Source organism: Notolepis coatsorum (assembly GCF_963971535.1).
Source record: "Notolepis coatsorum genome assembly, contig: SCAFFOLD_312, whole genome shotgun sequence".
Taxonomy (NCBI): domain Eukaryota; kingdom Metazoa; phylum Chordata; class Actinopteri; order Aulopiformes; family Paralepididae; genus Notolepis; species Notolepis coatsorum.
The window spans coordinates 247,966-261,648 of NW_028170851.1; the positions used below are offsets into that span (position 1 = coordinate 247,966).

General features: G+C 41.9%; 2 protein-coding genes across 2 annotated transcripts; both read left to right on the forward strand.

Annotated features, from left to right (window-relative positions):
• LOC311248409 (homeobox protein Hox-A10-like) lies at positions 1-2,225 on the forward strand (the record flags this gene model as incomplete). Its single annotated transcript, XM_084339291.1, has 2 exons — positions 1-877; positions 1,951-2,225. 2 exons carry the CDS (start codon positions 1-3, stop codon positions 2,223-2,225), a joined length of 1,152 nt encoding a protein of 383 aa, XP_084195417.1.
• A 4,720-nt stretch (positions 2,226-6,945) lies between these two features.
• Positions 6,946-8,151, forward strand: hoxa9a (homeobox A9a; the record flags this gene model as incomplete). Its single annotated transcript, XM_084339293.1, has 2 exons — positions 6,946-7,504; positions 7,913-8,151. The coding sequence occupies 2 exons, from the start codon at positions 6,946-6,948 to the stop codon at positions 8,149-8,151; spliced, it is 798 nt and encodes a 265-aa protein (XP_084195419.1).
• Between the last annotated feature and the right edge of the window lie 5,532 nt (positions 8,152-13,683).

Genomic DNA, 13,683 nt, shown 5'->3' on the forward strand with positions numbered 1-13,683 from the left:
ATGTCAGCCAGAAAGGGCTATCTTCTCCCCTCGCCAAAATACACCACAATAATGTCATGTTCCGACAGCCCGTCAGGAAACGCGTTTTTAGTGGATTCTCTCATCGGCGGCCGAGCCGAGGGTAGCGGAGGGCACTACCCGGGAAGCGGCGTGTGTGTGCCCCACAGCACCGCAGAGGTGCCTTACGGACTACACAACTATGGATACTTCCCAGGTATGGGCAAACGGAGCGAAGTCGGTCCCCAAAACATGGTCTCTGCCTCGGGCGCGTACATGTCTAGCATGGAGATGTGGATGCAGAGGTCATGTCGAATGGACCAGGAGCAGCCGGCAGGTCCCCAGGTCGCACCCTGCTCCTTCCCGCAGAGCATTAAGGAAGAGAGCGCCTACTGTCTCTATGAGCCACAGAAGTGTCCCAAAGCCTCCACCGCCGAAGACCAGACTTACTCGAGGCTGACCACGGCCAGCTCCGGTTCGGGCTCGTCGTGCACAGTTACCGATGGCGGCGGCGGGGGTTCATCCGTGCCTGTGCCGGGCTACTTCCGCCTGTCTCAGACGCACGCAGCACATTCTCATAAACTTTACAACGGCCCCCAGTCGAACCCTTCCCATTCTCACTTTGGCATACACCCCCCTGCTCCTGCTCCTCGCTTCCACACTCCACCACCGGCGACACCGACGTCTTGTTCTGCCCCCGCAGCCACGGCGCAGGAGGGGAGAACCGGGAGAACCACGGAGGAGCCCGTCTCCTCGGGAAACGTGCCCGTGCAGACGCACGCGCCACCGGGGGACGAGGAGTCCGGCTCAGAGGCGGAAGGCTCATCTGCTGACGAAGCACAGGATATTGACGAAGAGAAACTAACCAAGGCCACTAAAGGTGAGTATATAGATCAATATAGGTGTGTCCGTCGCAATTGTTGTTATTGCAGTTAATTAATGCAGGTTCTGGCGAAGTTTGAAATATTATTGCTTTTATAACCGTTAAGATATCAGGTCAAGCGAGTAGATCTCTATTCCCATATAATTGTCATTGACGTTAATAAACCAGGTTTTTTTCCACATTAAGTCATGGGTATGATGTATATACAGGAGTTTGTCTATAAACCGAGGGAAATTCAATGCGTAAAAACTAAAACCGCGAGGATTAGAATATATGAAAAAATGCCTCGCACCCCCCCCCCCACAAAAGAATCCTATATTAGGTAATGCTAAAATAGTAAATAATTTAACAACACGTAGGCTTAGTCTACGTCTCTTTTCACCGACGCGACCATAGCACCACTGCATAAAAATAAATTAAAACGCTCATAACAAAAAAATATATAGGCCTGAATCCATGCGCTAAAACGTGGCAACTCTTTAGTCATTTTGTCATTGGCGTTGAAGAGCTGACATGGGTTTTCTCTATATTGTTTGGACCACTGATTGAAAATGCTATCAACAAATGTAAAACCTATTTGTTTTGCTATATATGGGATTACTTGGGCATGTTTCAAGTTCACACAAAGTACCAACACTAGAGAAGGCCTATCTTTTTACGCATACCTTCAACACACACACACACACACACACACACACACACACACACACACACACACACACACACACACACACACACACACACACGCACACACACACACACACACAGACACACACACACACACACTCACACACACACACACACACACACACACACACACACACACACACACACACACACACACACAGAGAGAGAGAGAGAGAGAGAGAGAGAGAGAGAGAGAGAGAGAGAGAGAGAGAGAGAGAGAGAGAGAGAGAGAGAGAGAGAGAGAGAGAGAGAGAGAGAGAGAGAGAGAGAGAGAGAGAGAGAGAGAGAGAGAGAGAGAGAGAGAGAGAGAGAGACGATGTGTGTGTGCCCCCGGTGTTACAGTTGTGCCTAAAAAGCATGTTATTTCCCAATTTTCCTTACAGGAGACACAAAAAGCGAAAGCAAGGCCAACTGGCTGACAGCGAAAAGCGGCCGGAAGAAACGCTGTCCTTACACCAAGCACCAGACACTGGAGCTCGAGAAGGAGTTCCTCTTCAACATGTACCTGACTCGCGAGCGTCGCCTAGAGATCAGTAAGGGCGTGCACCTGAGTGACAGACAGGTCAAAATCTGGTTCCAGAACCGCAGGATGAAGCTGAAGAAAATGACGCGGGAAAACAGGATCCGCGAGCTCACGTCCAATTATGGCTTTTCGTGATGATGATGAGGTGTGTCTCTATTAGCTGGATGGAATTAAAACCGGATGAGATTGGGTGAAAACAGTGGCCCTTTTTTTTCACTTTAATGACTGATTTCATGGCGAGGGGCACCGTCCTTTCAGACGGAGCTTAATGTATGCATCGTCCTCTGTAAGCTACTGAAAAAGAAACGTGAATGTTGAGGGTTTTCCCCGGGTTTTCTCATTGCTGTGTTTTGTTTTTCTTTCTTAAATTGTTTCTTCTGTTATTACTGTCGTCCGGTGACGTAGATGTTGTCAGTGGAATTGAATGAATGCAACAAACACAACAAAGCAAAATTAAAATTAAATTAAAAAAGTACCACATTATACACACACACACACACACGCACACACACACACACACACACACACACACACACACACACACACACACACACACACACACACACACACACACACACACACACACACACACACAACACACACACACACACACAGACACACACACAGACACACACTCGTGCCCTGGATCGTGGCCTAAATAGCCTACGTATTCCACTATTTGACAAAATAGCATATTTCTAAAACGAGTTATTATGGAATATGTTTCTATATGTTATTTTAATTGGAATTGCATGACACAACATTCAGAACTATTTTCCTGTATGTTAGCCATTTTAATCACTGAAATATAATGCCTATGTATCGCCAACATACATACGAAGGGGTAGAGTAATTACTCTGCTCATTATGCGTGTATAGTCTACAATGTTATATTGTACGTATGAGGTAAATGTGTGAAGTGATCAACAACACTATTTTCTCGTCGAGGACACGTATAGACGCATACTGGGGATTATGTGCAAATCAAGTAAAGGAGAACCTGTTTTTATTGTATATTATTGTGTAAATATGAGGTTGTGTTTTTGTGTAATGCTTAATAAATTATCAGTTCACATAGCAGTTCAGTTTTTGAAATGCTTGTTTTGTTTTGTTTAATTTTTTTGGTCTGATTTGTGTCTTGTGTGTGGGGAAAGGCATTTGTTTGTAGAAAAAAAAGAAGCATGTATTTTGTCAAAGTATTCTGGACAACTGTGGATGTGAGGGGCATTTGTTTGTGTTGCCTTGTTTTCTAGCAGCTTAGAAGCCAGGGACCCATTTTAAGGGCTATAGGAAATAATAAAGATATAGACTGCAAGGGCTACGACGTGTTTAGGCCGTACAGCTGCATGCTTAACCGGCTATTGTAGAGTTTTATGACTCGCTTGTATATGACGATTCTCCCTCTCCTCTAAGACGAGCTTCAGTCGTGTGAGAGCCGGGGAGACGGAGAGGAGGTTTTCCAGACACTGCTAGAAATCTGGACCGGATAGATTTGCAATGGATAGAGAATTGCTTTCTGATATAGTTGGGAATACTGTGATTACCTCATCGAGCAACGGGTAAGTCGGTTTACTGCTGTACATTTGTGCTGATTTTGCGCCTTAGCTTATACATCGGTGTAAATAATAGGTCTGTACAAAATGTTTTCAACACAGAGCATTTCTTTTAGCGAACTTGATGGAAACCGAAGACGGCGATGCATTATGAATTGGCAGGTTGGGATTCTCTCGAGGCCCGGATCGACTGTCGAGTGGTTTAGGTAGTTTCATGTTGTTGGGATCCATTTTATACCTCTGCAACAAGAAACTGTCTTAATTGCCCCAGTTCCATACACCGAAACGTCATACAAGCAAATGTGGGACATAAATGTGATGGACTTTTTTTGAAAATGTATAGAAAAGGTATAGGCCTATTTCGTAATCGCGGTTATAAAACTGCTTTTGTTGGCATATACGCATGAGAGAGGGTGGAATGCCGCTGCGTATTTTTGCCTTAACTTGTCTCCTCTAATGTTTTCTTTAACCTTTTCGACGTGTTTTTCGTCGTTAAATTAAGCCTCCGTGGTCCGTGTGCTATATTTAACTTGGTCAAAGCTAAGCTATATACGTCGTGGACTTGGAATTAGCATAGAGCTAAGAATGTTTTTTTTTTGCCAGTCGTGACGCAGGCGCGTCAGGAGACAAGGCCTCGGTTACGACCACTGCAGTGAAGGGGAAGTTGAGTGGGCAACAGCGACCTCCGCGGCGCGCCGGTGGGCAACAGTACCGGATGCTTCCGCTGCGCATTAGTGCTGACAACACAAAAGAGGGGAAGGGCTTTATGGAGGATATTTAGATCCTCCAGACATGCTGTTATCTGCGGGCAAAAGAAGTGAATAGCCCCTGCGGTAAAGTCCGTCTTAAAAAAGAAGCACCCTGATTTAGGTTTACAGCCCGGGAGCCATTGCCCCGGCGTCTCCTTTTCTCTCTTTTGAAGGTGTTGTCTATTTTAGTGCACATATGCGTCCCCTATCCATTTGCCTGGTTTAATGTTTGTGGCCCACATCGTACTACAGCCGTATCAACAATTAAGGTGATAGCACATAGCTTGGACGTGCATTTTTGCTCTGGCGTATAACCTCTATAGGCTGTATAGCTACCGGGGGACCAAACCGTATACTGAGGAGGGTTTCTTCGAGTTAAATTGCCTGTGGCCTTGTTGGGTGTTTGCCCGTCTTTCAGTAATACATGATATAACCTATAATGTGTGGGGAGTCGTCGCTGTTGCTCAATATAGGCCTCGCCTATACGGTTAGATAATTTAGTGAGTGTAAACTTCATAATGAACGCTTTTACGCAAGGCAGCCTTCCATGCACCCTTTTTAAAAACCTGTGCTGTTGGCATTATTAGAATACATATCTTCCCTTTACACTGGTAAAACAGGGTGTACGACATTTGACAGTTGGCTGAGAGTTCAATCACGTGTTCAAAAATGCTACTACAAAAATCGATGAACAAAAAAACGAACACAAAAAAACGTTAAAATTAAAAGCATTACTAAACTTCCCAAATGTTATTTCATATATTTTAGAAAGTGGAGGAACCGTTAGGTGATTTAATTTCGTATAATTGCATTTCATTATCTTTCAAAGCTCAGGCCATAATAGTATACAACCCAACATATATATATAGCCTACGGGCTCATGTTTACCACCTTGCACCTAGTAGGAAACGACTCAGATTACTCGTAATACCTTTATCATTCATAGTGTGGCTTTACACGGAAGAAGTGACTGCCACGATGATGCATTTGTTGATGGATTGTGATGTAATATAATAGCATCACTAATTGCAGAACTGAATTGCAGATCACTGTCATAGGAAAACTATAAGAAGACCCATGTACACCCTATTTTTCGCCAGTCTTCGGTTGGAATATAGTACGTAGTACTATTCAAATGTACTAATAAAACGTGGTGGCCTAAATGTTTTGAAAGGGTATATCTATCAAGTCCACAATAGTCTTCTGATCTCTGTTAGTGTTTTCGCTTTGAGCATATAACACAATGTTTTATTAAATGCAAGATGGATTTAATTTGTAGCATTATGCTTCTTTATTATTATTATTATTTTCTATATATTGTCAATTTATAAATTAGGAATGTACTTTTTTAAAGGAATTTAACTAGGCTACTATCTTTTGTTTACAATCGCGGCATATATGAGTAAATAGCAGATTGTGCTATTTTTTCTAATCTAAGAAACATTTAATAGAGATTGAATAGTTTCTAAATATATATATATAAATATATGTGTATTTGTAGGTAAACAGGACTATTTAATGTGGTAGAAGTGTGTCTTCTGTTTAAAGCAAAAGGGTTTGTTGACAATGTATAACAAAACCCTGGTTTTCAGTTTGCACTGATTTGCAAAAGTAAACATTCACATAACAAATATGCACAATAAATATCCAAAAGGTTGCACTTGTAAAATGATTCAAATGTATAACTAACCAAAAATGAAATACAAAAATGTTGCTGATCTATTTTTGATCATGTGTCAGGCTACAGAGAGACCTTCATTGCTAGATTTTCCATATATCTTCTGACACTTAAAATGTGGTTGAGGCATACATGCTACACTGGAAGGAAGGTAGATTATGCTATCAGGAAAAAACGAAAGTGCAAGAAGTTGAAAACATGCCCTAGCCAATTTTGGTCGAGATACTTTATGAATAATTTGCGTTCCTGGCGCCGCCTAGAAAGTACGCACCTTTGTGTTTTTGCGGTTCTCTGCAATATGGCGGCGATGAACTAAAAAAAAGAAGGAAAAAAGCCATGTGTTTTTGTGTGAGCATCGTTGGTAGGGTGCTTATGCGTCCTATAAAGTACCTCGTAAAATAAGACTTCTAAATACATACTGTAACGTCTTGGATGTTGGGATTTAAACGCCACCACTGTTTGGCAAACATCATGTATAAAAAAGCCAGTTTGCTTTTTAAACCTAATTATATACACTTTTAATTTTTACATAGTTTTCTAAGTCATGCGCTGCTCGTAAGATGTTCATTCTTTGCTTTAAAACTAGACGTTGTTATAAGAGAGACCCGTGAGCATTTAATGGCCATAGGGATTGATTTATCCTTTATTGTTCTGCCTTTTGTATCACGTGCGCCTGTTACCCAATCGAATGGCAGCCTGGCTCCCCACTACTAGTCGACTGTAGTTCTTTGAGGAGCCAAGTTGCTACTTGATTTCTTCAGATTGTTATTTTGTGAGGTTGGGTTTAGCGAATGTGTATGTGTGTGTGGTGTGTGCGCGCGCCTGTTTTTGTATGCATCGGTGTATGAGTGTGTACATGTGAAAGCATTTTTGCCATGTCGACAACCGGAACGCTGACTAGTTACTATGTCGACTCCCTTATCCTGCCCGAGAGCGAGGAGCTCTCGGCGCCCAGATACCCCTCCGGTCCAGGGGGGATCCAGCATACGAGGCAGCCCGCCTCCATCAGCGATCACGGCGAGCTGGGGCCCTGCACCTTCCCGACCAAAGCTCCGGTGTTCAGCCCATCATGGAGCCACGTACCGGCCCAGTTTCCAGGCAGCGTTTCCTCCGTCTACCATCACCACTATGGGCACCCCCAAGGCCCGGTCACGGGGGATACGGATGGCCGGTATATGCAGTCTTGGCTACTGGAGCCCATGTCCGGCTCCTTACCCATGACCGGATTACCGACAACGCACCACTACGGGATCAAACCGGAGGGGCTTGGTGCGCGAGGGGATGGCGCGCTGCCCGGTTCGCACACGGCGCTGCTGCTCTCTGATTACGCCAACGGCACCGTGGCCACGACATCCCCGGTGGACAAGGACACTCTGCCCGTTCAGGCCGGAGACGCGAGCGCAGAGAGGGAGGAGAAACCAGCCTTGGATCCAAGTAAGTGGCGGCGGTGTCCTTTGATATTCTACCATACTATACTGCGTAAAGCTGTGGGGAATCAGGTGATTGTGTCTGTGGCGGGGCTGCGGGTAGTAACAGATGCCATTCTAAACGGCCATTTCTCACGAGGACTTGTTAATAAGCTATATATTCCAGGTCTCTCTCACTATGGCTAGATATGATCGGTTTCAAATTTAAGACAAGGTGAGTGAGAGATATGTGGGGGAAGTTAGCTTTATAGCAACTGGCGCTCTCCCCCCTGGAGGTATTGTCGTTCCTCGAGCTCCAACAATAGGAGTGCGTTTTAATAATAGCCCCACACTGCAGTCATGACTTATGTGTTTTGATATTTAGGCAATCGGCACCCCAGACCCTTACACCCAGTCTCGCACCCCCTCTTTCCAGATAACCCAGTCGCCAACTGGCTCCACGCGAGTGCGACGAGAAAAAAGCGCTGTCCGTACACGAAGCACCAGATCCTCGAGCTGGAGAAAGAGTTCCTCTTTAACACGTACCTGACGCGGGACCGTAGGTACGAGGTGGCGAGGCTCTTAAACCTCACCGAGAGACAGGTTAAAATCTGGTTCCAGAATCGCAGGATGAAGATGAAGAAGTTTAACAAAGATGGCGGACCGAAAGACTGATTGAATGAATGTTTATAGATTTGAGCATAATTATATTGTGTGGAGCTTGATGTGTGAAAGCCTCCTAAACTTTGCTGGACACTACTTTTTGAAAAACCTCACTGTCTTTATTGTTCTATAGCCTATAACAGAAGCTGTTGGGCCTTTTTTTTGTCTTAGAAAAGCATGCCGGGCTACAATTTGATGCGACTACCTTAATATTGCACAATTTTAACAGCGTACCATTCGTTTTATTTTCTATTTTTATTATGTTGATTACAATTATGACCCCGTTAAAGCCGTTGTGTATTAGTTGGCCTGGTCCCTGTGCTTGTTTGTGTATGGATGTTTCTATAGTTGTATGTTCTCTGTTTTTGTAGCTATATTTGTTGTGGCTCAGAGTCAACTGAGCCCTATAGTTTGTAAAATGTGATTAATTTTATTGCTGTTTCTACCTTAATTGTTAGTCCTATTATTGGTAACCATGAGTTCGAATCTAACATTGCAGACAGTAGCATTTTAAGAAGGCGGGTGCATGACTTTCAGAAACCTCTCTCGAAAATGCCTATAGTAATGTTATCAGACGTTAAAAGAAATCTATATTAACAAGGATATTGTTTTTGACTACCTAGATGTCTCTCGACTACCTACAATAACAATAATTGTTTCGAGGTGGGGCTATAGAAGGCTTATAGATACTGTATGTCTGAATTTCAGGGAGCAACGTTTTGAAAGGACATGATATTTGTTAGAAAGTGGAGAAGTGGAAATGAAAACACTGTAGGCGACTTAATGAATACCTCATGGTCTGTTGACCTTTCAGATTTTTGGTTCACAAATGTAATTTGTACTTTATTTATTGAATAAAACAAATTATATCTGCGAATGCATGCATGTTGCATTCTTTCCTTTCCTAAATGAAATATTTTGACATTATCCAAAAGTAAGTATAATTAGGACTGAGTATAATTTGATGTAATGTTTTGAGTCTGCTGGCCTATACTTCGACCGCTTGGCGGTTTTATTTTCATTCTGTATAGCGTTTATACTGCGTATTAACCTCTTAGCATTACCCCCAAAACGGGGCCATTTTTGTTATGAAATCATACAAACGCACTTTTTTAGCGTGCCTCTTAACGTGCATTTGGAGAAATGCGGCAGTTAACTCTATTTCATTATGTGGGTTACTCCTGAGCAAATCAAAGCATAATTCTAAGCAACAACAAGCGCGCATGCGGACACACACACACACACGCACGCACGCACACACACACACGCGCGCACACACACACACACACACACACACACACACACACACACACACACACACACACACACACACAGACACACACACAGACACACACACTGCACACACACACACACACTGCACACACAGCCACCACATAGTATAGAAAACACACCACCACCATCACCACATTGCAGAAAATATCATTAAAATGTTTAGTGTAAATGCACACACAGTAAAAAAAAATTACATTTGCAACTCTATCTCTCTCTCGCCCTCTCTCTCTCTCTCTCTCTCACACACACGCACGTGCACACACGCGCGCGCGCGCGCACACACACACACACACACACACACACACACACACACACACACACACACACACGCACACACACACACACAGAGAGTGTATTTTGTGCCGTGTGTGATGTTTGGCTGTTTCAGATGTGTCTGGATTCCGGCCTGAGTGCAGCAGCAGCGCCGGCTTGGCAGAGGATGTTGTTAGCTGTATACAGCCATAAAAGACAATTACCGCTATAACCGTTTATGGGGTGCAAAGCGCTGCGAGGCGAGAGGACGCAAAACAAGAAAGACACCGAGGGCTCCGACAGCTGAGGCCCGAAATAATGTGACAAATGTATTCCTGTTGAGCTGGAATATCGGCCGGTCGGTCGCTATTAGACGTGTAGTCTTACTGTACGTCCTCCACGCCATCTCTCCTTTATAATTATTAACATATAGTCCCGTTGCTATTCAGCATTCAAATTGTATAGTTGCATGTGACGCTTATATGTAAATTATTCATATTAGTCCCACGGGCGATTCAAAACACGAAGAAGGCTTTGGCGGCTATAGCATTTGATCAAAAGTGATTTATGAAGTCACCTCGCCGTCATTTATGGCCTGATTCACAAGGCTCGTCCCAAGTCCCTGCATGTTGGGAAATATGTTTTACATATAGCTACAGATAAAAACAGGAGAAGCGCCAGATCGCTGTACTTTGGAAGTGTTACGACAGTTTATGGAACCGAGCCGCGCACAGCTTTTTTTTTCTTTTATCAGATGCATTCTGCAATTTAATTTGCTGGTCATTATGGACATATGTGTCACAGAAATGAACAGATTAGTAGTTAGGAGTAGAATACCTTTGTCAAACCGCAGTGCTGTTATGACGCGTTAGGGGACACAGATGTACCCAAACTTCAAAGGCTCGACCAGAGACAGGGCAATAAAACGCCTGGTCTGCTATACTGTCTGGCATTCCACTTTTAATGGCTTTATGGCCGTCCAGACACAATTAGGCCGTTTCCAGACCTCGGCACCCATTTGTTTTTTCCCCTCTTTCTGCGGGACTGCACTCAGGACAAAAGGCCCAGCGGAAATGATCGGCTTTATTGGACTCTCCCCCGACGGGTAGGAACAGGACTCACGGTCATCTCGAGCTAGCCTTTGTTTGTACCTGGCCTGGGAACCTTTCGCCCTCTGTCCCTCTAAAGCCAACAGCTCTGGAGAAGAAAGGGCCATAAAGCCATGAGTTTTTTCGGCTAGTTTGAAATGCTGTATTAAGCCCATCATATTTAGGCTAATAAGATAAGCCACCTCTGTGCAAGTCCATCCTAGATGGTCAGTGATTCACCCAAAGCACACTGTGTCTGTATAACTGGGTAAACAGCCCTTTCTTGTTTTTTTCCTATTCCTTGTTCATTTTCCCTTTTTTCCATTTTGCCCCTTGGGAGCTGAGGTCGACTGCATGAGGGGGGAAATGCATGCGCATTGCACCTTCCCCTTTCCCGCAGTACTAAGCTGTAGCCAGCAGATGGCGACATGGTTCCATATCAGCAATGTTGTTTATGTGTGAATGTAACACTCTATAGCCAATTAGCTCTCGCTTGAAGGAACATAACACTTTAAGAGTCCAACAAAGTATTTTCACACCTTGTCTCGCAGTTACAGTCTCATTCTAAGGATATGTAATAGTGAAGCTTTAGTGAAGCGCCTAGAATTTGCAGCCACATTTCAGTTCAGTCTTATTCTGCTCCTTGCTCTGCAAGTATTTGCTGCATTTCAACTATAATTCTCAATCGCTTGTCTATCCTTTGTTTTTAGAAGGATACTGCATTTGTGCTTGTTTGTATTAGACAATGGGGCCTATAATCGAAATTAACCAGGTAAATTAAATATAGGCTGGTAGTCTCTAAAATGGTCCAATATTGTTATTAACATACACATTTAGACTAACAGTTGATTAAAGATTCTGTCATATGTGTAGCTTTTCGTTGATTGAATTAATAATTATGGTGATTAAAACATAACCGAATCAACCCACGTTAAAGTGTGTATGTATGTAGGACACACACACACACACACACACACACACACACACACACACACACACACACACACACACACACACACACACACACACACACACACACACACCATGCATGAGCTACATACATGTGTAGCTTCACTAAAGCCTTTATTAGCCTATATACACAATAATTCATACAATACAATCACGAAGTTTTAACTAAAAAAATAAAAAATAAAAAATCATTATCATCATTATTTGGAAATAGGCTATAGGCCTATATTTATATGGTTAAACTAAGTGTATCATTATATCTATAATTTCATGATCACTATTTGGTAGCAAATCGTTAACGATGTGAATCCCCTTTATTTGTCATATTTAGGGGATGTTCTTTTATAGTCTCCACGTCACATAAACACCACACGCACCATAAAGAATAAACGCCATTCGCATAATATAAGAATTAATAGGCATGAGTTTAATCTACTATCAACATGAATATAGCAAATTTGATCATATTCATAGATCCACACGTTCATTCGAGGAAGATGAGTATATGTCTATCCTACATTTTAAATTGCATAAAATAAAGGAAACAAAATACATATTCATACTACTACTACTACTACTACTACTACTACTACTACTACTACTACTACTACTACTACTACTACTACTACTACTACTACTACTACTACTACTACTACTACTACTACTACTATACTACTACTACTACTACTATACTACTACTACTACTACTACTACTACTACTACTACTACTACTACTACTACTACTACTACTACTAATAATAATAATACCAGTTATCATAAATAATTATAACAATACATGTAAATAATTCAATTAAATTATCATAATACCTGATTTGTATTAGGCTGCACTAAACTTGAATGTGTCCTGTGTGTGTGGGAATATTTGGCTTTTTTGGAAATATTTGTAAATGTAACTGGCATAATATATATATATATATATATATATATATATATAAAGAAAGTCTAAACTTATTTCAGAATATTTTGGGACGATAACGGCCAACAACATTTGTTACCTGCATCATGCTCCATGGAGTCCTCTATTCCTCTGCACTTACAAAATAGGATGTTTTAGTAGTATGGGATAAGACATCTATCTGTCTGTGATATAGACTACTGTATACTACTGCTTGCAAATACTGCTTATTTGACATGGCTTTTTATAGGCCTGCACCTATTTCTGTTATTTTGTTGTTGAAATCGGCCAGTGTTATGATACATATTTATATAATCAGGCCTGAAATGTTAACTGCTAAATTCAGGAGGCCCGTGCAGATTAAAAGTATATGTTGATCTATTGTGTAGATTACAATTTGCACTGGAAATTAGAGCATTCAGATTATTATTATTATTATTATTATTATTATTATTATTATTATTATTATTATTATTATTATTATTATTATTATTATTATTATTATTATTATTATTATTATTATTATTATTATTATTATTATTATTATTATTATTATTATTATTATTATTATTATTATTATTATTATTATTATTATTATTATTATTATTATTACTGAATAGTCTAAATGTAATATAGGGAAACTAATATGAAACTTTTATACAAACCATAATGCATTCAGACTTCTATAGGACAATGTTGGAATTTTCTGTGTGTGTGTTCGTGTGTGAGAGAGAGAGCGAGAGAGAGAGAGAGAGAGAAAGAAAGAGAGAGAGTGAATTGAAGCGAGAGAGAGAGAGAGAGGGAGGGAGAGAGAGAGAGAGAGAGAGAGAGAGAGAGAGAGAGAGAGAGAGAGAGAGAGAGAGAGAGAGAGAGAGAGAGAGAGAGAGAGAGAGAGAGAGAGAGAGAGAGAAAGAAAGAGAGAGAGAGTGAATTGAATTGAAGCGAGAGAGAGAGAGAGAGAGAGAGAGAGAGAGAGAGAGAGAGAGAGAGAGAGAGAGAGAGAGAGAGAGAGAGAGAGAGAGAGAG